At 46.4% G+C, this 27,307-nt stretch overlaps 1 protein-coding gene across 3 annotated transcripts in view; it reads left to right on the plus strand.

Moving 5' to 3' along the window:
- LOC309548989 (protein-L-isoaspartate(D-aspartate) O-methyltransferase) overlaps window positions 1–27,307 on the plus strand; it is a 156,520-nt gene that overhangs the window by 79,762 nt on the left and 49,451 nt on the right. For all 3 annotated transcript variants that reach the window (XM_082248924.1, XM_082248926.1, XM_082248925.1), the window contains exon 5: window positions 3,656–3,776. In XM_082248924.1, the coding sequence (XP_082105050.1) occupies window positions 3,656–3,776 (121 nt within the window). The remainder of the gene's footprint in view (window positions 1–3,655; window positions 3,777–27,307) is intronic.

Here is a 27,307-nt window from a genome sequence, read left to right on the forward strand (position 1 = left end):
TCCAACCTCACTGAGCTTGAGCTGTTTTGCAAGGAGGAATGGGCAAAAATGTCAGTCTCTCGATGTGCAAAACTGATAGAGACATACCCAAAGCAACTTACAGCTGTAATCGCAGCAAAAGGTGGCGCTACAAAGTATTAACTTAAGGAGGCTGCATAATTTTGCACGCCCAATTTTTCAGTTTTTTATTTGTTAAAGTTTGAAATATCCAATAAATTTCGTTCCACTTCATGAGAGAGAGAGAGAGAGAGAGAGAGAGAGAGAATTTCGATAGTAACGTTTCAGACTCCAAAGTTAACGTCCTTCCTCATACAGAAATACATCTAAATCTCTATACAAATACAAAGGTTTATATATGCTCAAACATCAATTAAGAATCCACAAGTCATCATTTTTTTTAGTTAATTCACACATGTCTCCAATTGATCATTAGGAGGACTAAGATAAGGTTACAAAGCATGGATCCTTCCCTATGTGTAATTAGTCATATCCAGTATATTCTGTCCTAATAGTAAAGGAATGGAAAAATATTTATCAATAAAAAAAGACTCCACAAAAACATGTATTTCAATAAATGAAATAACACAATTTAATCATATGTTGCAGTATTGGATATAGCGGTCACTGTTGAAGGTGTAAGACACATATATCAGACCAAAAGTCCATTTATTTATATATTTTCACCCAATATGCACCAGTGTTTAACAATTTTCTGTATTTCGGTGGAGAAAGGGTGAAATTGTGACACAAAGGGGATCCTCCTTTGAAAACTTTGTGTGTTTGCAAATGTCATTACTTGTTTCTGTTCATATATATATATATATATATATATATATAGTACAGTAGAACTGCAGGAAAGGGCACTGGGGGCCAAACTAATATCAATTTATTTTGTAATGAATGAAATCAGTGTGTTTGTTTTTTACTTTCCAAATTTGCCGCCTGTTCCACCCCCCTGCAAGCGTCATGTTGCAGGAGACGGAAGCCGGGGCTCACAAGCATCGGCGGAAGATCTGACCGCTGTATGCCGAAGGGACACATCGCTGGATCCCTGCAACAAGGTAAGTAACCCTCTACAAGGATCCAGTGATGCTCCCTGGCGGTACCCTGAGTGTGGCTCGGGGTTACCACTTATGGCAGTGAAATCCCACCCCGAGCCACACTTGGGAATACCGCCAGGGAGGTTAAGGAGACATCTATGGATGTAAAAGCCCTCGCAGCATAAAATGTAAATGGAGAGATGGCAAGAACCCTTAGCTGACAAAAGTTGAAGGGTGCTAACCCTGCATCTTTCTAAGGAGAGTATGAAGTGAACAATGCTGCAAAACTACCCATCTATAGTTGGCAAGCTAAAAACACTCCTTGTTGTTGGGGGTAAAAAAACTCGCTCTTGGGGATAAATAAACTTGCTCATATTTCAGTTGCAATGTGGCTGTCAAAATCACCCAAAATCCTCTACCTATTTCAGGTCCTCTCTGTCCATGTCCCACCTCCCATAATTAAAATATTGGAAACCCATGTTCACTAATGTGTTTGGAATCAAAGCAAACCTTGTACCCCCACCCACACTTCATACCTTCCCAGATCGTAGCGGCGCTTTAGGAATGCCAATTTCAATTGAAATGATGGAAATCCTCTTAGAATAGAAATTATCCTTTGATTTCTCCCAAAAGATAGACCTTGAGTACACATCCCTATGATACACTATATTGTCAAAAGTATTGGGCCGCCTACCTTTGCACGCATATAAACTCTAATGGCATCCCAGTCTTAGTCCGTAGGGTTCAATATTGAGTTGTCCCACTCTTTGCAGCTATAACAGCTTCAACTCTTCTGGGCAGGCTGTCCACAAGGTCTAGGAGTGTCTATGGGAAAATTTAACCATTCCTTCAAAAGTGCATTTGTGGGGTCAGGCACTGATGTTGGATGAGATGGCCTAGCTCTCAGTCTCTGCTCAAATTCATCCCAAAGTCGTTCAATTGGGTTGAGGTCAGGACCAGTCAAGTTCCTCCACCCCAAACTTGCTCATCCACGTCTTTATGGACCTTGCTTTGTGCAGTCATGTTGGAAAAGAAAGGGGCCATCCCCAAACTGTTCCCACAAAGTTGGGAGCATGAAATTGGCCAAAATGGTTCGGTATGCTGACGCCTTAGGAGTTCCCTTCACTGGAACTAAGGGGCCAAGCCCAGTTCCTAAAAAACAACCCCACACCATAACCCCCCCCCCCCCCCTCCACCAAATGATTTGAAACCGTGCACAAAGCAAGGTCCATAAATGCTCTCAACATGGGGATGTACTACGTCCTGCAACATCTTGACTCCAGGCACAGATCATGTTTGTGGATTTCAGCTTGTCATTCAACAAGATCATCAGGATAATTTTAGAAATAATTTACTACATATTCACTCAGCTTGCTGTGCCCACCTCTGCCAGCCAGTAAATTGCCAACTTCCTGATGAGAAGCAGCAGGTGAAGCTGGGTAAATTCATATCCAGTACCTGTTCAGTCAGTACTGGCTCTCCCCAAGGGTGTGTGCTCTCCCCATGTAAATCCGTATCAAACCTTATGCCGGCCCCGCCAAAAAAAAAAAAAAAGCGCTCTGCACTTATTGATGGCTGACTGCCGAATGCCTCCTCCGCCATCTGACAGCTCCTTTATGGGTAAGAGTGGGGCCACCTGGCAACATCACCTGTTGGCAGCACCCACCCCCCCCCCCCCCACCCCTTTTGACGTCACGGACCGGTGCATGCTGGGTCAGTGATATCATAAGGGGGTGGTGCCACCAGGTTTACATCTGGGCACGTTTGTTACTTTTTGACACTTTTTTTGGTGAATGGATAGGGGGGATCCCACGTTTTTTTTTTTTTTTCCATTCTGCTGTCAGCAGGGAACACCATCTGATAATCTGTCTATGCATTAGCAATATGTTAAATCATGACAAAAAAAAAAAGAAAAGTTCCTCGAGCTTTTGAGCCCCCAAATATCTTTTTGCAAATATAAGCTCTGATTCACCCAACTGAATATACTAGTGCTAATGTCGGACCATGGGTCGACACTAATTGGTGCATTAAAGGGGGATTGCCTTTCTCTGGAAGTCATGGTATTTTAGGTGTACTCTCGTGATGTTTTGAAGGGGGTTTGCAGATATGCAGTCTTCTTTCTTATGGTGTCTACTATACATGCGTAGTTTTAGTTTCAGGCTTTTGAGAACTTCATTTTGAAAGCACTGCTGGTAAATTCTTTTGGTGCATGTGGTTTTTATAATTCACTTGTAAATTTTTTGGTGATATCACATTCTCTGCCTTTTTAGTATGCCATTGTGTGCAGCATTGGAGTCAAAGCTGAGGGAATGCAGCTTGTACCACACCAATCTGATATGTAGCACATGAAAAACCTAAACAATTTAACAACCTTTAAAATGGGTTAGTCATATAGTAATCAACTGAATGTGTAATGTAACAGAGAACAGTGTGTATTAAATATTCGCAATTAGAATTAATTATTGATATCTGTGAATAGATCTTGTGAATGGGCTACTTCATTTTGCTTAACATTGTTAATTGCAATGCCATTTTGTGCATGCTTGAAGATCTTTTAAAATTAGATCACGGTCTAAAAAAAAAAAATAATTAAAGAATCATTTTCTGTTTTTGAGGTTGGACCCAAGGGACAAGTAGTGGGAATCGACCATATCAAGGAATTAGTAGATGATTCTGTAAATAATGTGAAAAAAGATGACCCAGCATTACTATCTTCAGGTCAAATAAAATTATTAGGTAAGTGTGAAATTTTCTTTACATATTTTCATTCACTTCCTAAAGCCACAACAGTAAGTGCGAGAATTATTTTAAAGTGAGGAAAATCTTAATGAAAAATATGCCTCTACATCTGGTGACAACGCAAATATGAGATTTTCATCCCAGTAAAAGCAGACCGCAATAAAAACCTGACAAGATTGCTAACCCTTCCCTATTACCATTTTATAATATAAAACATACAACGAGATATATATATATATATATATATATATATATATATATATATATATATATATATATATAAAATGTGTGTGTATATAACCCCACATCCAATCGCTGTCCAAATCTTGCCGCCTCAGCCTCCGCAACCTCTCCAAAATACGCCCCTTTCTAACCAAAGACACAACAAAACTCCTAGTTCACTCTCTAGTCATCTCGCGCCGACTACTGCAATTCCTTTCTCGTTGGCTTACCTCTACACAGGCTATCCCACCTTCAATCAATCATGAATGCTGCCGCCAGACTCATCCACCTTACCAATCGCTCAGTGTCCGCTGCTCCCCTCTGTCAAGCCCTCCACTGGCTTCCGCTCACTCAACAAATTAAATACAAAATACTAACAACATCTTACAAAGCAATCCACAGCTTAGCCCCCAGCTACATCACCAGCCTCGTCTCAAAATACCAACCTAATCGCTCTCTTCGTTCCTCTCAAAACCTCCTGCTCTCTAGCCCCCTCGTCACCTCCTCCCATGCTCGCCTCCAGGACTTTTCCAGAGCCTCTCCAATCCTATGGAACTCCTTACCCTTATCTGTCCGATTATCTCTTACTCTTATTAGCTTTTAGGCGATCTCTGAAAACCCTCCTTTTTAGAGAAGCCTATCCTACCAACACCTAACAAATGTACCTCCATTTTCTCCATCAACCCATCCCCCACGGTTATTGCCTTTTGTTTCACTTCACCCTCCCTTCTAGATTGTAAGCTCTAACGAGCAGGGCCCTCAAGTTCCTCCTGTTTTAAACTGTATATTGTAACTGTATTGTCTTCCCTCACATTGTAAAGCGCTACGCAAACTGTTGGCGCTATATAAATCATGTATAATAGTGTATGTGTGTGTGTGTGTGTGTGTGTGTGTGTGTATGTATATATGTATATATATATATATATATATATATATATATATATATATATATAGATATATACACACACAGTGCCTTGAGAAAATATTCGGCCCCCCTTGAACTTTGCGACCTTTTGCCACATTTCAGGCTTCAAACATAAAGAAAACTGTAATTTTTTGTGAAGAATGAACAAGTGGGACACAATCATGAAGTGGAACGAAATTTATTGGATATTTCAAACTTTTTTAACAAATAAAAAACTGAAAAATTGGGCGTGCAAAATTATTCAGTCCCCTTAAGTTAATACTTTGTAGCGCCACCTTTTGCTGCAATTACAGCTGTAAGTTGCTTTGGGTATGTCTCTATCAGTTTTTCACATTGAGAGACTGAAATTTTTGCCCATTCCTCCTTGCAAAACAGCTCAAGCTCAGTGAGGTTGGATGGAGAGCGTTTGTGAACAGCAGTTTTCAGTTCTTTCCACGGATTCTCGATTGGATTCAGGTCTGGACTTTGACTTGGCCATTCTAACACCTGGATATGTTTATTTGTGAACCATTCCATTGTAGATTTTGCTTTATGTTTTGGATCATTGTTTTGTTGGAAGACAAATCTCTGTCCCAGTCTCAGGTCTTTTTCAGACTCCATCAGGTTTTCTTCCAGAATGGTCCTTTATTTGGCTCCATTCATCTTCCCATCAATTTTAACCATTTCCCCTGTCCCTGCTGAAGAAAAGCAGGCCCAAACCATGATGCTGCCACCACCATGTTTGACAGTGGGGATGGTGTGTTCAGGGTGATGAGCTGGTTTCATCTGACCAGAGCACCTTCTTCCACATATTTGGTGTCACACCCAAGTGGCTTGTGGCAAACTTTAAACAACACTTTTTATGGATATCTTTAAGAAATGGCTTTCTTCTTGCCACTCTTCCATAAAGGCCAGATTTGTGCAGTATACGACTGATTGTTGTCCTATGGACAGAGTCTTCCACCTCGGCTGTAGATCTCTGCAGTTCATCCAGAGTGATCATGGGCCTCTTGGCTGCATCTCTGATCAGTCTTCTCCTTGTATGAGCTGAAAGTTTCTAGGGACAGCCAGGTCTTCGTAGATTTGCAGTGGTCTGATACTCCCATTTCAATATTATGGCTTGCACAGTGCTCCTTGGGATGTTTAAAGCTTGGGAAATCTGTTTGTTTCCAAATCCGGCTTTAAACTTCTCCACAACAGTATCTCGGACCTGCTTGGTGTGTTCCTTGTTCTTCATGATGCTCTCTGCGCTTTAAACAGACCTCTGAGACTATCACAGTGCAGGTGCATTTATACGGAGACTTGATTACACACAGGTGGATTCTATTTATCATCCTTAGTCATTTAGGTCAACATTGGATCATTCAGAGATCCTCACTGAACTTCTGGAGAGAGTTTGCTGCACTGAAAGTAAAGGGGCTGAATAATTTTGCACGCCCAATTTTTCAGTTTTTTATTTGTTAACAAACTTTGAAATATCTAATAAATTTCGTTCCACTTTATGATTGTGTCCCACTTGTTGATTCTTTACAAAAAATTAGTTTTATAGCTTTGTTTGAAGCCTGAAATGTGGCAAAAGGTCAAAAAGTTCAAGGGGGCTGAATACTTTCACAATGCACTGTGTGTGTATGTGTATATATATACACACATAAGTGTGTGTGTGTGTGTGGTGAGCTTACATAAATAATGTTGCTGGCTGACTCTCGGCCAGTCTTGTTCAAGTTCGACATTCCTTCCACCACATTACTGCACTGGAGAACTTGAAATGCGCACCTATTGATAGAACTAATGTTTTCACATATTGCTATACTAAATCATGTTTTGTTGATCGATTGAACACAACAAATGGGTGGATTTTCAACAGTCTGAATCTTCCTGAAATCACCCAAAAATATTTAGTATTTCTAAATGCATAAATTATCCTAACTGAAATTATTCAGTATTGTATAGTATTGGTGGTAACTGAGTATTTTGAAACAACGTGGAACTGTAGCACAAGGTGTAACTTGGATTAGTGTAGAGTACTGGGAGTAACCATTTAATGGCTCCATTAGAGTAGCGGGTAAAATGTCCAACAGGATTGATGAAACATCCCAGTGCACATCTTGCTCCATGTATGCGTTTCTTGATGAGCCATTTGGGCGAATACTGCTGTGTGAGATGTCGGCTAGTAGTTTCTCTAGAAGCCCAGATCCTGGATCTAGAAAACAAGGTAGCAACACTGCGCAGCATCAACAACCTTGAAAGGAGTTTGGACATTACTGAGCAGGTGCTAGTGGGGGCAACTATAGAGGGGGGTGGAGACATGGAGGCACAGGAGCCAGAGAAGGGTAGCTGGGTGACAGCTAGGAGGGGTAGAGGGAAAAGTGCTAAGGAGGCCAGTCCTGAGTTGGTACTCCCCAACAAATGTGCCAAGTTGCACGATGTTGGGGAAATCAGCTCAGGGGTGGCAGTTCCGGAGCAGGCACCCTCCCGTAGCTTTTAGGGGAATGACTGCTCCGGTAAGGAGGGGGCTTAGGATACAAGCAAGGTTAGACAGCTGGTGGTGGTAGGGGACTCAATTATTAGGACAGATAGGGTAAACTGCCACAAAAACTGTGATCGCCAAACAGTATGTTTACTCTGTACTTGAGTTTGACACATCGCAGATCGGATAGACTGATTATTTTTGAGGGGCTGGGGAGAATCTAGCTGTCATGGTACAGGTTGTTACTAATGAGAAAGTAAGAGGAATATGGAGCGTACTAAAAAAATGACTTCAGGGACTTCAGGGGCTAAATCAAAGAGAAGGACCTCCAAGGTGGTATTCTGAGATACTGCCGGTACCTCGAGTCACGCCAGAGAGGCAGCAGGAGCTTAGGGAAATTAACAAGCAGCAGAGGAACTGGTGTATGAAGGAGGGTTTTGAGTTTCTGTAGAACTGGGCTGACTTTTCAGTTGGTTACCGGTTCTTCTGTAAGGAAGGGCTGCGCCTTAATGGGGAGGGCGGAGCTCTGTTGGGAAAAAACATAGTCAAGAAGTTGGAGGGGCTTTTAAACTAGGTTTTGGGGGGAGGGGGGGGTTCAGAGGAAGCGATAGCCGGTAGCAAGCATAAGACAGAGGTTTATACTAGAGGCACTAGTGATAATATATCCATAACGTCTAATCCCGGGGTTACCAAATCAAAAATCATGCCTGAGAACTCCTATGGAGAAAATAATGTGCACCGGTACAAAACTCAGGGGAATGTTCACAAATGCCAGGAGCCTAGTCAATAAAATGGAGAAACTGGAGCTGCTATTACACGAGGAGAATGTTTACTTAGTGGGAATAATAGAAACTTGGTTTGACAACTCACATGACTGGCTGGTAAACATCCAGGGGTTATTCTTGTATCGGAGGGACAGGGAGGGTAGAAGAGGTGGAGTGGTGTGTCTATATATCATGAATGACTTACGGGTAGAAGAGTGGAATGACATTAGTGATGGGACAAGGGTGGAGGTGGAGTCTGTATGGGTGGAACTCCAAAGGGTAGAAGTAAGCGGGAAATTAAAGCGGAGTTCCACCCAAAAGTGGAACTTCCGCTTTAAATAGTCCTAACCCCCTGACATGCCACATTTGGCATGTCATTTTTGGGGGGGGGGGAGCGGGTACCTAGTTTTGACAGGTACCCGCTCCCACTTCCGCTCGGAGCACCGCGGCGCTCTGAGCGGAAGTTTTTCTCTCTCACTCCCTCCCTGCAATCTTCTGGGACATGTCAGAGGTCCCAGAAAATTGCCGGCCAATCACGACGCGTAGCGCAACTCGCGCATGCGCAGTGCGTACCCGGCTGTGAAGCCGCAAACTGTCACAGCCGGGTGCCCCACATCAGTGATGCCGCGGAGCAGAGAGGGAGAAGACGGTGCATCGCTGCACCGTGGGACAGGTAAGTGTGCGGTTAGGCTGAAACTCCGCTTTAAAGTGATTTGTAAAGTCTCATCTTTTTTAAATAACAAACATGTTATACTTCCCTCCTCTGTGCAGTTGGTTTTGCACAGGGCAGCCTGGATCCTCCTCCTTCCCGGGCCCCTTGTTGCGGTTCCTGGCCCCTCCCTCCTGCTGAGTGCCCCTATAGCAAGCAACTTTGCCGAGCTGCAGCTCCGTGTATCCATTCAGACACAGAGCTGCTGTTCAACCCTACCCCCTCTCTCTCCGGATTGGCTAACTGACTTTGACAGCTGCCGGAGCCAATGACGCCACGGCTGTGTCTCGGCCAATCAGGAAAATGAGTCCCGGACAGCTGAGGGACTCGTGGACTTCGTTGGACAAAGATTGGGTTCAGGTAAGTATTAGGGGGTTCTGGGGAGGCTGCTACACAAAGGTTTTTTTTATCTTAATGCAAAGAATGTGTTGGGATATACCTTCTGACTTCACATCTCCTTTAATAGTGGGGGTATGTTATAGGCCCCCTAACCTGAAGGAAGTGGTGGAGTTGGATCTTGTTTCACAGTTAGAAATGGCAATGATGCAGGGAAATGTCTTTGTTATGGGGGACTTCAACTATCCCAATATTGACTGGGAGGAAAGAACAGCCCACTTATTAAAGGCCCGCCATTTCTGAAATGTCTTACAGGACAACTTAATGTCCCAATTGGTGGATTCCCTGACTAGAAATGATGCATTGCTAGATTCATTAATTGCAAATGATGCAGATCTGATTGCAGATGTGGAAATATTGGACAACTTGGGATCTAGCGACCACAGGATTATTACATTCAGCATAAAACATAGGAAAGAGAGGCACGAGGGGAGTACAAGAACACTGAATTTCAAAAGAGCCAACTTTTCTAAACGGTGCTCAATGCTACAGAATATACAGTGGTACCAAATCCTTGAGACATTGAACATGGAGTTAAAAATGGGAGTGCTTTAGGAACATCCTAAATAAAAGTATCACTGAGTGCATTCCAAGGAGTGATAAATATAGAAGAAAAAAGGTACCTGGGTGGCTGAACCAAAACGTAAAATGTCCTATCCAGGACAAAAAATCGCCTTTAAAAATTACAAAGCAGGATAGGGCGTGTCCAAGATGGCGACTTGAACAGACGTGCCTGCTGTGAGCTCCGAGAGCATTCTATCCTGGCGGTGATCCGTAGCCTGATTCTACTCACCTGTACCCCGTTCCGGCGTTCTGCATGCCCTACAGGTCCTCCGGAAGGTCCCAGAGGGGGAAGAAGCTCCACTTTCCTCCTTCTACAGCCTCACCCGAGATCGTTGATCCCGCGCGGACTAGGCCGCAGCCCGCTCTGTGCTCTACCAGCATGGCCACGCAGACGGACCCGAGTGAGGGGGCTGCTGCTAATCCCCCTGGCATCCCGGAGGTGATGGCGGCCATCGTGTCCTGTCAAACTGCCCTCACCACCAAAATCGAGGAGGTTCAGCTGGATGTGAGCTTGCTGAGACAGGACTTTGACAAGATCCGCTCCCGTCTTACCGTGGTGGAACAGCGTGTAGGCCCTGTCGAGGACACTCTTGCTGCACACTCTGCCTCCCTCCGGGTCCTCCATTCCCGGGTTCGGGCCCTGGAATATCGTGCTGAGGATGCCGAAAACCGCAATAGGCGCAACAACCTCCGGATCGTTGGCCTCCCGGAGGGTGCGGAGGGTAAGGACCCGACGTTGTTCGTGGAAGACCTGCTGAAGTCCCTCTTCCCTGCAGCCCGCTATTCCCCGCACTATACTGTGGAGCGGGCTCATCGGGTCCCCCCGCGCCCGGGTCCGGAGGGTGCCCCCCCTCGCACGCTGATCCTTCGGCTTCTCAATTTCCGGGACCGGGATGAGACCCTGCGGGCGGCCCGGGTTGCGGGCTCCTTGTCGTTCCAAAATGCCAGGCTGATGATTTTCCCTGACTATACGGTCGAGACGCAGAAGCAGCGCCGCTCCTTTGATGCTGTGAAGGCGGCTCTCCGTGCCCGAGGAATCAAGTATGCCATGCTGTTTCCCGCCAAGCTGAGGGTGGTCGATGGCGAGACCACCCGCTTCTTTGTGGATCCGAAGGACGCCTCGGACTGGCTGGATCAGCTGCCCCCCCGGGGGTGAGTACTACTTCGGGCGTGGGAATGCCTCCCTGGAAGTGACTGCCCTGCCTGTCTTGTGCTGTCCTTGTTCTGCTGAGGTCCTGAGTTCTCACCCCTTGTGCCTGGCGGCCTATCCTGCTGGTCTTTCCTGGACCTGGGGCATGGACTAGCTCCGAGGATTATTGGGACTGTTCCCTGTTCAGCGATGCTGCGTTACTATCCTCCTGTTTTGCATGTTCTTATTTTTTTATCTGCTCTTCCCCCCTGTTTGTTGGGGTGCAGGATATCACTAGACACCCCCTTTTTTTTTTTTGTTTGTTTGCTCTCGGATGCGACATGCAGCTGCACTGACTCGGTACCTGTTGTGCCTTACACAGCTGTGCTACCCTGGTGCCCGTTGGCCCTTGGTTACACGCCACTTCTTTGACTGGTTGATTGTTGGGGTTTGGGGTTCCATGCCTGCCTCTGGGATGGGGTCGGGCGGGGTGGGGGGGGGGAGATCCCAGCCGTTGCTGGTTTTTACTGTTTTTTTTGCTTTGTCTAATGTTGTTGCTCTTTATTTACATTGCTGTGTGGCTGCCTGGTGGGGTGGGGGGGAATTTGATTTGTGTGCCCCTTCTGGCGCGGGTGGCGGGGTGGTGGGCGCCCGCCCGCATGGTGCTATTTCTCTTGTATCTCTATGGCTAAGGTTGACGTGATATCTTGGAATGTGCGGGGGTTGAATTCGGCTGTTAAACGTTCGCTGGTGTTTAATTTCCTACGCCGATTCGCCCCTCACATTTGTGTGTTACAGGAGACGCACCTGCTGAGCTCTCGTGTTTTGAGCCTGAAGCGGGCCTGGGTGGGCGCCCACTACCATGCTACGTACTCCAACTACGCCAGGGGGGTCAGTATCTTGGTTCACAGGTCATTGCCGTTCCACTTGCTGGAGGTCCGGACCGATCCGGCTGGCCGCTATGTGCTACTGCACGCCACTATATACTCTGTACCATTTGTTATTGTGGGATTATATCTGCCTCCCCCCGTTGACCCCGCATTTCTGTACACGCTTATGCAGCTTGTCATTTCTTATGATGTGTCTAATGTGCTCTTGTTGGGGGACTTTAATCTGTCCCCCACTCCTGATCTGGACCGCCTCCACCCTCCTTCTACCTGGTCTGACGCCCTGGCCCGCTGGATGTCCATGTTTTCCTTGGTGGACGTCTGGCGGTGCTTTCACCCGTCGGATAGGGAATATACCTGTCACTCGGCCTCCCACCGGACCATGTCTCGTATTGACCTGGCCCTGGCCTCCACCGAGGTGTTGAGAATGGTTACATCTGCCTCTATCTTGCCTAGGGGCATATCCGACCATGCCCCCCTATTGCTCTCACTTCGGGTGGCGGATGGGAGGTTGGGTGGGCGTTGGAGGCTGTCCAGGTACTGGATCATGGAGCCCTCGATCTTGGCGGCGTTGCCGGCTGCACTGTCTCAATTCTGGTCGAGTAATGAGGGCCACCCTAATCCTCTGATACTGTGGGATGCCTTCAAAGCGTGGTTGCGGGGGGTGTATATGACTCAAATCGCTATGGCCCGTAGGAGTTCTGTGCAGTCTCTGGAGCAGCTGGAGGCGGCCCTCCGTTCCGCGGAGGGTGCCTACGTGGCCTCTCCGGATGCTGCTCACTATGCATCCTTCCAGTGCGCACTTCGTGATCTGGCGGTGTGCAGGACTGCTGCCACTGAGAAGTCGCTTCTCTCGACAGCTCAACGCATTTTTGAATATGGTGATAAGAACGGGCGCCTTCTTGCTTGGCTGTCGAGGGAACAGGCTCCGGTCACGCACATTGGTCGGATTCGCCTGTCATCGGGGGTTTTACTGACTGACCTGGGCGACATCAATGATAGTTTTAGTGACTACTACCGTGCTCTGTACGCCTCTAGGGTGGCTTATGGCGCTGAGGAGTTGGATAGCTTTCTTGACGGTATTGCGCTCCCTGAGCTGGACGCTGCTGCTAGGACTAGGTTGGATGGCCCCATTACGCTGGAGGAAGTTCAGGTTGCTCTGACTAAGATGCAGTCCGGTAAGGCTCCGGGCCCTGATGGCATTCCGATTGAGTTTTTCTCCTGTTTTCAGGAGCAGCTGGCCCCCCGTGTGGTGAAACTGCTGGCCAGGTTTGCGGACCTGGATGCCTTGCCGGACTCTTTCTCTGAGGCCCTCATTGTGCTTATACTTAAGCCTGGTAAGGACCCTGAAGACTGTGCCTCCTATCGCCCCATCTCCCTGCTGAATGCAGATGCCAAGCTCCTGGCCAAAATCTTGGCTCTTCGTTTGGCATCGGTCATTGAGGATATTGTCCATGTGGACCAGACCGGTTTTATGCCGGGGAAGGGGACGGACATTAACCTTCGGCGCCTTTTCCTTAATCTCTCTGCTTCACATCTTAATCCGGGACAAAGGGTGGTGGCCTCTCTCGACGCGGAGAAGGCTTTCGATTCGGTCGAGTGGCCTTACCTATGGCGCGTTTTGCGTCGCTTTGGGTTTGGCCCCAAGTTCCTGAGTTGGCTGCGGTTGCTCTACCGTCGACCCATGGCCCGTGTTCGTACCAATGGTGATGTCTCGGGGGCCTTCCCGCTGAGCAGGGGGACGAGGCAGGGGTGCCCTCTCTCGCCGGGGCTGTTTGCCCTGGCGCTGGAGCCCTTGGCTACCCTGCTCCGTTCCTCAAGGGAGGTGTGCGGATGGCGAATTGGTCCCCTGGAGGAGAAGGTGTCGCTGTACGCCGACGACACCCTACTGTATTTGGCAGATGCGTCCTCCTCTCTGCGGGCGGCCCTGGATATTTTTGAGTCTTTTGGGAGGTTCTCGGGGATACGGATAAATTGGAGTAAATCTGTTTTGTTTCCCCTGGACCCGGACGCCCGAGCCCTGGCTGCCCCCTCCCCCTTGCAGTGGGTGAACGAATTTAAATATTTGGGTATCTGGGTTTCTGGGGACCCGGGGGCATACGTCCCACGTAATGTGACCCCTGTCCTGGAGCGGTTGCGGGCGCGATGCGCTGGGTGGGCCTCCCTGCCCCTTAACCTTCTGGGTCGTATCAACATCATCAAAATGATTTTTTTGCCTAAATTCCTCTACGTTTTTCGCAACTCCCTGGCCTGGCTCCCCGCCGCTTTTTTTCGTGATCTAGACAGCTGTATCGGCGCGTTTTTATGGGCCGGAGCTCACCCCCGGTTGGCGCGTTCTACCCTGCAGCTCCCGGTGGACTCGGGAGGACTGGCCTTGCCGCACTTTAAATTTTATTTTTGGGCGGCTGTGTTAGTTACCGTCCACTGGTGGTTTGCCGGCTCTCGTTCTAACGCTGCGACGTGTCTGGAGGCGGCTTGCCTGGGCTCCTTAGCTGACCTCGGCAACCTGCCCTACAGGGGCGCGGGTGCGTACCCCCCTCTTCCCCTCCCCACTATGACTACGCTGCGGGTCTGGCGGGTGGCCAGGGCACGGTTTCTCCAACCTAACACCTGGTCCCCTTATCAGCCCCTTTGGGGCAATCCGTCGCTCCCTCATCTGCGGATGCTTCCTGACCCGCAGGTGTGGGGCCGGTGTGGTATACAGCGCTTGAGGGACATCATGCCTGTGGGCGAGCTACGCTCGCTCCGGGACCTTAAGGGGTCCTTTGCCTTGCCCCGCTGGATAGGCTTTCGTTATCTCCAGTTGCGCCATGCGGTCAGTGCTCAGTTCCCGGTCACCCCTGTCATACAGACTGATCGTCTGGAGGATGTGCTGGCACAGGCGGACCTCCCTAAGCCCCTTTCTGCCCTATACGCTACCCTGCTTGTTGTTGACTCCCCTGCGTTGGAGCGTCTTTGGCAGAAGTGGTCTTTGGACATCCCCGACTTGGATAGGGAGGACTGGGAGGACTGCTTGGGGAATGGTTCCAGACTGGTCATTGCCTCCAGGGACAAGCTTATTCAAGTCAAGTTCCTGCACAGGGTCTATTATACTCCTCAGCGACTGCACAGAATGTTTCCTGCGAGGCCGGCAGATTGTCCTAAATGTTTTACTGCAGAGGGTTCGTACTTCCACATGTTCTGGGCATGCCCACGGGTGGCGGAGTTCTGGGGGGCGGTGTTCGAGGTCATGAACACCCGTCTTCACCTCTTGGTCACGTGCGCCCCGGAGCTGGCGCTCTTGGGCATCCCCGATTAGGTTAGGCGCAATAAGTATTCCCGTTTACTGATTTCTCTATTGCTGTATTATGCTAAGAAGGAGATTGTCCTTCGGTGGGTCTCCCCCTCCCCTCCCACGCTGGCTGCGTGGGAGGCCCTGGTGCATGGGGCTCTCCCAATGTATAAGCTCACCTACATTAATAGGAATTGTCCCCATAAATACGAGAAGGTTTGGCAGCCTTGGATAGATGGCACGGGTTGATCCTCTGTTCTGTTTGATGCTATCTGTCTGTGTTCCATTTGTTTTTCCTTTCTTTTTTGTTCTTTTTTAGTGGACTTGCATCTGGCCCCACCATGCCTTTTACCGTGTTCTTACTGTTGGATCCCCCACTGTATAGGTTTTGTTGCCTTCGGCACATCTGTTTTTTTCCCCTGTGGTCTGATGATGTACAGCAGCTACACATGTAATGTATGTTGGATATTGTCGTGTGTTTTTTTTTTTTTCCAATAAAGAGCAACCTTGTTTGTAAAAAAAAAAATTACAAAGCAGAGGGGTCATTGTCAGCATTCCAACACTACAAGGAATGCAATAAGAAGTGTAAGGGCAGCTAAAAAAGACAGACACACATAGCGGAAGAGTGTTAAAATAACCCCAATAAATGTTTTAAATATATTAACCGTAAAAAAAACAATGGAACACATTAAGGATGAGGAAGGGTAGAGGGTTACAGTTGACAAGGAGAAGGCAGCTGTACTAAATGCTTTCTTTTCCTCAGTCTTCACACAGGAAAAGGAGGGGCATAACAATCACGACTGTATTGTTAGTAACATGTCACAGGAATCTACCCTTGTGGTTAACAGATACCGAAGACCAGAAAAGATTAGAGAAGCTTAACATAAATAAATCTCCAGGACTGGATGGCATACACCTGAGAGTCTTTGAAGAACTCGGTCAGGTTATGGCCAGACTGCGATTCCTAATCTTTATGGACAGGATACTGACAGGATTGGTATCAGCTGATTTACGAAAAGCCCACGTGGTACCAATATTTAAAAAAGGGCAGCGATATATTGCTGGAAACTACAGGCCTGTCAGTCTAACATCAGTTGTATGTAAACTATTTGATGGGATAAGGGATTATAGCCAAGAATTTGCTGATGAAAACTGTATCATTTGCAGTAATTGGCATGGGTTTACAAAAGGTCGCTCTTGCCAAAACCAACCTATTAACATTTTACGAGGAAGTGAACTGCCATTTGGATAGGGGTAGGCAGGTGGATGTGGTGTATCTGGATTTTGCAAAAGCATTTGGTACTGTCCCCCACAAACGCTTAATCTACAAACTGGGGTCAGTGGGTATAGACCATAAGGTTTGTTCTTGGATAGAAAACTGGCTGCGGGGGGGTGAGTCCAAAGGGTATTGATAAATATATGTACTCAGAATGGTCTAGAGTGGTAGGTGGGTTATCCCAAGGCTCTGTCCTGGGACCAATTCTGTTTATTTATAAATGATATAGAGGATGGGATAAATGGATAAATCTCAGGGTTTGCTCATGACACAAAAATATATAGGGCAAACATATAAAGGGCAATAACATCACAGCAGGATATAGAAACTTTCCCTGGAGGACCTGGATAAATTATTGGCGTAGGCTACTAGATGGCAAATGAGGTTTAACATTGGTAAATGTAAGATAATGCACTTGGAGGTTAAAAATGCAAGCTACTCATTGGGGGAGAACCCCTAGGGTGTTCCAGAATGGAGAAGGATCTAGGGGTCCTAGTAGAAGACACACTAAGCAATTGCATGCAGTGTCAAGTTGCAGTTACCAAAGCCAGCAGAATATTAGCATGCATTAAAAAGGGATATTACTGGGGCGTGGCCTGGAGCAGCATGCGGTAGGATGCTGGTGACCTGAGCTCCTCTGACTACCGGGCACCACCCTGCGATGTCTCCCCCTAAAAAGGCTTCTGAAACGGCTGCCAAACTCAATAAATTTCGCCACCAGGACAAGGAGCCTGCGCTCCAAAATGGCGCCAAGCCGCTGGGGGGAAGGGAGTTCAGCAAGCTCAGACACTGCCAAAGTCCTGGAAGCGATTACTATCTGCCAGGCAACGCTTTCCTCCAAAATCAATGACGTTAAGATTGACATCGCCTTGGTGCGGCAGGACCTGCAGAAACTCCGGGAGCGGGTTACTGATTCCGAACAACGCATCAGTGGCGAGGAGGACTCCCTTACCCCGTTACAGAACTCCTCAGACCGCCTACAGCTCCAAGTGCATTTGTTGCTGCAGAAGCAGAATGATATCGAGAACAGGCTCCACCTGCGCTTCATCGGCCTATCCAAGGGTGCTGAGGGGCCAGATCCCTCCTCCTTCCTGGAACAGCTACTTACCTCCACCTATGGTAAGGAGGCCTTCTCCTCCACTTTTGTGGTTGAGAGGGCGCACCGTATGTCCGGCAGACCCCCTCCACAAAGGGCGCCCCCACGCACCTTCATTGCCAAGCTTCTCAATTACCGGGACGGGATGCTGTACTTAGTCTGGCTCGGGAGAAGGGGGAACATCCCCTTTTGGCAACACGGGGGATCGCTGTGTTCCCTGACTTCTCTGCGGAGGTCCAATGAAAACGCCAGTGCTTCACAGAGACGAAAAGGCGCCTCCGCATCAAGCATATTAAATACACTATGCTCTTTCCAGCCCAGCTCTGGGTGGAGGGAGAGGACCGTACCCACTTTTTTGATGATCCAGAGGCAGTTGTTAATTGGCTTGAGAGACGAGGCCAAGGGCTAAAAGTTTCCTACTGATGTTTGCACATTTGTTTTGTTTTTCCTTTGGCCTCATCTGGATCCATGATGTTCCCCCTTGTGTGGCTGCCCTCTCATACAGTTATATTTTAGACACTGGGGCCCTTTCTTTTCTCCCCTTTACCCAGAACTGCAGCAGCACTGCCCACACCTGCCGGGAACTATTTTGGCAGAGCAATCTGTGTCACCCAGTACCCACCTAGGTTTGTGGGTGAAGTTCTATGTCATGTGTAGCAGATCAGCGAAGTTTCGCTCCCACCCAAGTTATTTTTGGAGGTGCCCTGTCAAAGCTCCTGTATGGGTTGCTATTCTACATGACAGCCTTTCTTCTACCGTTTGCTACTTCTCCTGCTTACTGTTTACCTGTCAGGGCAACTTCTCTTTTGTTGCTATTATTGCCACAGCAGATGGCTTGTTGGGTTTTTGGGACTGATGCCTGCACAAGTTGGGGTGGTGTAGGGCGGGGTGGGGGGGTTATTTGTTTTTGTTTTTTTGCAATTACTTTTTTGTGTTGCAGCAGTCGCAGGCATATACTTACTCTACATTTACTGGTTGAGGGGTTCCTGATGGTGCAATTGGGGGGAGGGGTCTTGCTCTTCTATGGGGCGGATGGGCACTCCGGACCACAGCATTCTATTTATTTTTGGCCTCCAGATGTCCAACTTAAAGCTACTAACTTGGAATGTGCGGGGTCTTGGAGACAAATTTAAGAGGTCTGCTGTCTTCGCTCTCCTCAAGAGGCAGTGGGCTGACATTGTTAAACTTGTAGAGACTCGTGGAGGGCCGCCTCCAGATGGCGCTCAAACACGCTTGGGTTAGTTGGGCCTACCACTCTACCTACTCCATAAACTCAAGGGGTGTGTCTGTCCTTATTGCCAAATCAGTCCATTTTGTGCTCTGGGGGTTCCCAAGTTGACACTTCTGGGGGATATGTCTTTCTCAATGCTACTGTATATGGGGAACCTCTTTTGATGGCATTCTATGCCCCCCCCCCCATTTAACTCTTCTGTGGTTGTTGAGGGGTTTGATTTCATGACACGATATCCCTCGACTCCTGCGATATGGTTAGGGGACTTTTTAAAGCCTTATTGCATCCCAGCTTGGACAAATTATAGCTGTCACAGCCCTCTGTCTCCTCCTCGGGCCACCCGCTTTGCCAGACTGATGTCTGAGTTTTAGCTGTCTGACACGTGGCGGTCTAAATTCCCTACGGTAGTTTTTTTCCTGCTTCTCCTCTTCCCATCATTCCATGTCCAGAATAGACTACATATTTTTCTCTCAGGTCTTGCTCCCTAGGTTGACTGGGGTGGGTTTCCCGTCCAGAGCCCTGTCAGACCACAGCCCTTACTGGGTCACTCTTGGGATGGCGCATTACCCCTCCCCCCCCCCCCGCCAAGTAATCTGGCGACTAAACCCCTTTTGGCTTACCCTGTTCCCAGAGGGGTACGACCTTAGGGAGGACTGGCAGACCTTTTTCACTGATAATGAAGGTTTGGCTTCCATACTGGCAGTCTGGGATGCATTTAAACTCAATTGCAGACCCTTCCTAATCTCACGCATCTCAAGATTTAATCGGGGTCGGCTGAGGCACTCACTCGTGCTGTTGCTGATCTTTCGGCGGCCGAGGGGAAATATGTAAGAGACCCTTCGGCCTCCTGGGCATGCACCCTAAAACAATTTTAACTAGAGTGGCTGAGCAAGCACAGTATGAAAAGGCGCGACGTGGGATGTTTTTCCATAGGCAGAAACAGTTTGAGCATGGTAAACTGCTGGCTTATCTGGCGCATGGGAAGGACAGGTCACCTATGGTCATAGAATTGCGCACCCCTGCTAACACCCCTCTAACGGAGCCCAGGCTGGTGGCGTGCAAGTTTAGGAACTTTTATAGAGACCTCTACGCCTCTGTGACCTCCCCGGGCTCCCAGACCCTTATGACTGAGTTCCTGGATGCAACTTTGCTCCCTCAGCTCTCGGAGATGCAGGTCGCGGGTCTTGAGGTCCCGATCGCATTGGACGAGATTGTGGACACAATCGCCCAGTTCCCTAGATCTAAGTCCCTGGGTTTTGATGGTTTACCTCTAGAGTTTTTTATTCCAACTATTTTTACCTCCCTCCCCCGAAATTACTGGCCCTGCATAATCCTATTTTTGAGACTTCCACCCTACCTCCTTCCATGCGGGAAGCTCTTATAGTATTGATACCTAAGCCAGGGAAGGACTTGGGTCTTCCCGAATCATACTGCCCTATTTCGCTCTTGCAGGTAGATGTTAAAATTCTAGCTAAAATATTATCCACCTGTCTTAATAAGGTGATTCTTTCTCTTGTACACACGGATTCAGCAGGCTTCATGCCGGCAGAAACGCCTCTTTCAACTTGCGCAGGCTCTTTATGAATCTTCAGGCACGCCACGATAATCCGGGCACAAGAGTTGTCGCTGCCTTGGACACTGCTAAGCCTTTTGACTCTGTTGAGTGGCACTATCTCTGGCGATGCCTGGAGTGCTATGGTTTTGGTCCTACTTTTTATAAAGTGGATCCGGCTGCTGTGCCAGGCTCCGGTTTCCTAGGTGTTGGCAAACGGGTGGGTTTCTGAGCCGTTTTCCCCTTGCGAGGGGGACACGGCAAGGATGCCCCCTCTCCCCACTTTTATATGCCTTGGTGGCGGAGCCTCTCGCAGTTGCCATTAGGGCGCACCCTGGCATCACGGCTCTTGCTGTGGGCTCTCTCGAGGAGAACATAAGCATGTATGCAGATGATATGCTGCTATACCTTGCCAACCCTGACTCCTCGCTCACAACAGCGCTTTCCATTATTAATACATTTGGTTCCTTCTCAGGCATGAAAATTAACTGGGATAAATCCCAAATACTTCCCATCAACTCTTTCCCTCAGGCCCGCCCTTGCGCAGATCTACCCTTACAGAGAGTTAGTTGCATTAAATATCTGGGGGTCTGTGTGACTAATCAACAGGAAGACTATGTCCCCAATAACATCCAGCCCCTCTTTGATCTGATCAAAGGGAAAATACAGGTATGGGACCGATTGGCTTTGGGCGTGATGGGCCGCATAAATTTGATTAAAACTATACTTCTGCCTAAGGTATTTATATATGTCTTATGGCATTCTCCAACTTATTTACCCTTAAAACACTTTCAATTATTGGAATCCATCCTGAAATATTTAGTTTGGTGAAATAGTAGGCACAAGCTGCCATGGAGAAAACTTAAAAATCCCAAGGACCCAGGGGGTGCAGCACTCCCTATTTTAACACCTATTATCTTGCGGCCCAACTTTCACATTTTTTCCACATAGACAGGACTGATAGGGCTAGGTCTCTTCAGCTATTGTGTTCTTCCTGGTCTCACCCTTTCTCCGACCCACTGAGTGTCTTGTTCGGTGGACCGGCGGGAGCTGGGCCACCGGGTGATCAACATGCCATGTTGTAACATTACCAGCAGGTTTGGGACATAGTGTCCACTCGGCTGGATCTCCCTAGGCATCATAGGTTTACACCTTTTAGAGTTTGGTTCCATCCCTGACCCCCACGTATGGAGCTCGAGAGGTACTTATTTTCTACATCATACTGTGGTGGATGCTAACTTTAAAACCTTTGATTAACTTAGGGCTGATTTCGCCTTACCCACACATATGTTACTTACAATTCTGGCATGCATTTAGAGCTTAGTTTGGGCCCCTCCCCCCCCCCCCCCCCTCTATATATGTAATTGATGTAATCACAGGTCCAAACTCCAAGCAATTGATAGCCCTGTTTTCCACCGCACTCCATATCCCTTCTTCGACCAAGTTAGCATACGGCCTTAAGAGACCCTGGGAAGGGAGCGGTTTAGCCATAAGTATTTACTTACCTGTCACTGCCCTTCTTGTTGTTTGTTCTATTTTGTGAACACTGTCACTGACTGTAATGTAATTTTTTTTTCTTTTTCAAATCTTTTTATTGCTACTGTATATTGCACTTTTCTTTTTTCAATAAAGTTACTGTTTGCAACTAAACTGGCTGTAGCAGAAGAGCGTTTGTTCACTGAAAAGCTCGATAGAGCTACAATAATGAGTGTCTGCAGGCAACAGTGAAGCATGATGGAGGTTCCTTTCAAGTTTGGGGCTGCTGTTCTGCAGAGAGAGTTGAGCGATTGTTTAGGATCAATGGTGTCCTCAATGCTGAGAAATACCGGCAGATACATTTCCATCATATCATATTATCAGGAAGGCATGTGATTTGTCCAAAATGTATTTTGCAGCAGGACAACAACCCCAAACATACAGCCAATGTCATTAAGAACGTTCTGAGGCAGAAAGCACAAGAAGTCCTGGAAGTGATGGTTTGGCCCCCACAGAGTCCTAATCTCAACATCATCAAGTCTGTCTGGGATTATATGAAGGAACAGAAGGATTTGCGGCCGCTTACATCTACAGAAGATATGTTGTTAGTTCTCCAAGATGTTTGGAACTACCTTCAGAGTTCCTTGAAACTATGTGAAAGTGTACCATAGAAAAATTGTTGCGGTTTTGAAGACAAAGGGTGGTCACACCGAAAATTTATTGGATTATTTGTTTAATATTTTTAAATAAAAACAAACTGTTTCTGAAAGCATTCTTAGATCTTTTGCATCTGCCTAAGGCTACATTCACATCTTGGCGTTGCTATTTACAGGCGTTTTTTAGGCATTTTTATTTGCGTTTTTTCAGGCGTTTTACAGGCGTTTTTAGGTTGACTAGTAACCAATGGAAAAAAATAAACGCCTGTAATCGGCCCAAAAAGAAGCTCATGTACTTTTTTGAGCGTTGGGCGTTTTGTTTAAAACGTCAAAACGCTCAGATGTGAATAGGGGCCATTGAAATGAATAGGATTTGTCTTGTTGGGCGTTTTTTGAGCTGATCTAGAGCAGAAAAACTCCCCAAAAATGTCCCAAAATGCCTACATGTGAACTTAGCCTAAAACTCTTGCACAGTACTTTATATTTCTGAAGGCAGAGCCCCTTAAAAAAAAAAAAAAAAAAAGTTTTGAACAGCACACGATATTGTCGCAAAGGTTAGTGTTAGTGCACACAGATGCAATATATTACCTTTTTTTTTTTTTTTTTTTTTTGGTAAATATAAAAATGGGGTTGAGTTAAGTAAGTAGATAACCTAACATAGACAGTAAGGAGTGATAAATATATGAAAAATGAAATCCTATAAATACACTCACCCTGCGCTAAAATCAATAAGAAGGCACAAGAATAAAAACAATAGTATCGACTTGACGTCAAAGCAGCTGCTATAAAAGATAAGATCAACTACAAAAAGGTGTCCGATAATATTAAGAAACAAAATAGTATATTCAAACACTAGCAGCGCTAAATAAACAAACTAAGGAATAAAATCCAAAGTCCTTAAATGGGTATTTCCAGGTCATGTGGTGAGTTGATTAAACACAATCCTTTTATCACAGGGAGGGTGTGAAGGGTCCTGGCCGTAGCACCTGATTTCCACCACCACTTTGTGCTCCCCCCCTATTCTTAAAACTCACCAGAGAATGGTGAATAAAGATCCTTCAAGGAATTCCACCACTCGATTCCAACATTGGACACTGGATCACTTTTCCTCTATTTGGCTGTAAACTCTCCTCCGTTGCCAACAAAACATGTAAGTGAACAAGAGTGGGGCGACAATAGTGTAATTCCGCCAAAAAACGTTTATTAAACACTAAAACAAACCAAAAGTAGCCCCACTCCCCTCAGGATGTCTACTTACAAAAAATAATGAATAATGAAGGCATTGAGTAAAATATAATGTAAATTCCGCTGGATCCCTCTGTACCAAACCTTGTGCAATCTGGAGAGGGCACCGGCGTAGTGTAGATGTCCTTATGCGACCGCGCACGACGGCTCTGACGCGTTTCGTCCTCCGACTTCCACAGAGAGCCCGTGTGCGCGGCGCGGTCGTAAGCTATTTATGAATGTGCCGGCAAAGACGCACTCGCGCCAAAACCAGCGTCAACCGGAAGTGAATGCCCATTACGTACTTCCGGTAATGATCACTTCCGGCGTATAGACCCGCTCCGCCCCGCGTCACAACGTGGGACTTGCGGCACGCCGGAAGTGCATCATTGATGTAAACATCCGGTCGGCTTTGATGACGATGCTATAGGAAGATACCTCCCTATGCTGAATGTCAAATCTCGCGTCTACAGACACGAAATTCAACACATCCTCGCTCATGGGGGGTTGTCATCTAGCCGCATCCTTATACCAAATCACAGGAAATCCAGGATCTTTGGCCTGAGGTGTTAGTTATTTAGAGACATGAATGCAAAAAATAAATTTCACTAAATGCCATTCACCTCACACAAAATATATGTCATTATTAAAATCACACATATAAGACTCATAAATAATCATAAAAAAATAGAAAGTTGATTGTAAATATGTGATAGATAAGGAAAACTTTAGATCTCTAATTAAAAAACAGTTGGAATTAAATTGTCTCATTTGTCTAAAATATAGAGTAATAAATCAAGATTAAAATTTAAAATTAAAAAATGTTATAATTAAAAATTACATACGGATATAACATAATAAACACCAAAGGTACCTAATTTTATGGTGATCTCATACACTCCCAACAATAGGAGGTTAATCATAAAAAACTAGTCAAGTATTACTTTAAATAAATGTGCAAAGCGAGACCTCATATCAACTACTGTCATGTGTTTTTTTACTGTTCCAAGTGAATAAATATATTCTCCCAGAGCATCAGTAGTTGCTTATAAAGCAGTTGATGTCTAGGTCGACATTGAGTCCATTTGGGTGCAGACTATCAGTCTGGTAGATCCAATTGGTCTCGCGTTTCGATATTTCGCGGACCATGTTGGATCCCCTCCATACTGGATCCACCTTCTCCAAACCCCAAAACTTTAACATAGTGGGATCCTTGTTATGCACATTTCGAAAGTGTAGGGATAAATTATGATCTTTGAAACCATTTTTTATATTAGTAATGTGCTCCGATATCCTGACTGACAATGCACGTTTTGTCCTTCCAATGTATAATAAGTTACATGGGCATTGGATACAGTACACAACGTGTGTACTGTTGCAGGTAATTAGCTCTTTGATTGTAAAAGTAAGTCCATTTGATGGTGAAGAGAAACTTGTGAAGTTTCTTAGATGGGTATTGACCTGTTTGCAGGACTTACATCTCCTGCATGCAAAGAAGCCTGTAGAATTGTCCCAAAACATCTTTGGTCTTACGGGGGGGTCCAACACTTTTTTGACTACCTCGTCGCCAAAAGTCGGTCCCCTCTTATATATGAAGGTTGGGCGCTCAGGTAGAAATTCTCTCAAAATTTTGTCCATACACAGAACCGGCCAATGTCTGTTGACAATCTCTTCTACTTCTCGGTATTGGGCACTATACTGTGAGATGAAACTCCATTCATGTGTTTGCGTTCTGACCTTCACTGAGTCTGTTAGACATTCATCTTGGGATAGAGTACCTATTTCTCTAATGGTGTTATCTAGTTTGCTCTCTTGATAACCTTTTTCCACAAATCTCTGCTTCAGAACTAATGACTGTGTCCTATAATCCTCATCTAGAGTGCAATTCCTTCTAACCCGAAGGAACTGTCCCCTGGGGATATTCGATAACCATTGATGGTGATGTCCACTATGGACAGGGAGATACCCATTTCGGTCGGTGGGCTTGAAGAAAACTTGAGTCTTCAGCCCACCTTCCAAGATGGATATCTCCACATCCAAAAAGTGGACACTCTCTCGGCTCCAATTAAAGTCCAATTTTATGTTGTTCCGATTATCATTCAATTTGTCACAGAATGACTGTAGTGAGGACTCAGAGCCAGCCCACAGGAAGAAAAGATCGTCGATGTATCTGCGATATAAGATCAGCTCTTCATGCTGGGCTGCATAAATGAACCTATCTTCCCACTCACCCATAAAGATGTTGGCCAAGCTCGGAGCGAATTTGGCCCCCATGGCAACCCCTCTCTGCTGCTGGTAAAACACTTGGTCAAACCAAAAGTAATTTCGAGATAGACAAAAGTCTAGCACATCCCTCAAAAACCGCTTTTGGATATCTGGGATGTCGTCCCGTTTGCTAAATGCCCAATTAAATGCTAATAAGGCATCGTCATGTTGTATGATTGTATATAGAGAGGAGACATCTCCAGTAACCAAGAAAACATCTTGGTTAGTTGGTAGTTGCACCTCTCTTAGTGCTAACAAGAACGCTTTGGTATCCCGCAAGTAAGATTTAAGTTGGATTACACTTGTTTGTAGGAAGGAGTCAAGGTATTCTCCAAGCCTAGCTGTGACTGACTGGATTCCATTAACTATCGGTCTCGCTGGGGGATTAGTCTGATCCTTATGGACTTTGGGCAGCGTGTAAATGGTTGGAATGCGGCTAAAGCTGGGTACTAGGTATTGTTTCTCTTTCTTAGTTAAGATATGATTATCATATCCACTACTCACCAATGTCCCCAGCTCTCGTCTGTATTGTACGGTGGGATCAGTAGGTAAGATCCTATATGTATCCTTGTCAGATAACATTGTGGAAAGTTGGGTAAGGTAGAACTCTTTCTTAAGCAATACCACCCCGCCTCCCTTGTCTGCCGGCCGTACAATAACATCCTTTCTTTTTTCAAGAGCCTCCAGCCCCTCTTGTATGTGCCTTGGATTTACACCCTTTTTATTGGGTATTTGCCTCAGATCTTTAATTACGAGGTTTTTAAATACCTCTATATGTTGATTCGATGACTGTTGGGGGTTAAAAAGCGATTTGTTCTTAAGGCCGCTATCAGTGCCCACTGTATAGTTGGCCAAACCAGCTTTGGGGGCTCCTATCACTCTTGCGGGATTCAAATAGTATTTTTTAAGGTTAATCTTCCTTACAAACTTGTGCAAATCTATGTACACGTTAAACTTATTAACGGGCCTTTGCTTAGCACACTTCAGACCAGCATGTAAAATGTTAATTTCTTTATCAGTCAGAGATACTTCAGCCAAGTTGTAAATTCCATCTAATCGCTGTCCAATCTTCTTTTTTTGTTCCCTGCGTCCTGCTCTACATCCTCTCGCGGACGGTCTCTTATGGGTGGCTGGAGATCCAATTGTGGCCTCCAATGAGGGTTGTAAAATCCCTGTGTTTGTGGAGGGCCCCAATACTGGGGTTTCCCCCGCCAGGGTTTGCCGCCCCTTCTCCCACCCCTGCCTCTTCCACCTCTCCATGGAAAAGGGTGGGGAGGGTTTGGGGGGGGAGGATTATACTCACTGTATTGGGTTAAGGGATCATATCTATTTTGAGTGGGGACCCTATAGGGGGAATCCCATCTCGTATTAGACTGATGTCCCGGTCCTTCACCAGGGTCTAATCGTTGATTCCAATTACCAACTGCCGCTCCTCTATT

Source organism: Pelophylax lessonae (assembly GCF_965119305.1).
Source record: "Pelophylax lessonae genome assembly, chromosome: 3".
Classification (NCBI taxonomy): domain Eukaryota; kingdom Metazoa; phylum Chordata; class Amphibia; order Anura; family Ranidae; genus Pelophylax; species Pelophylax lessonae.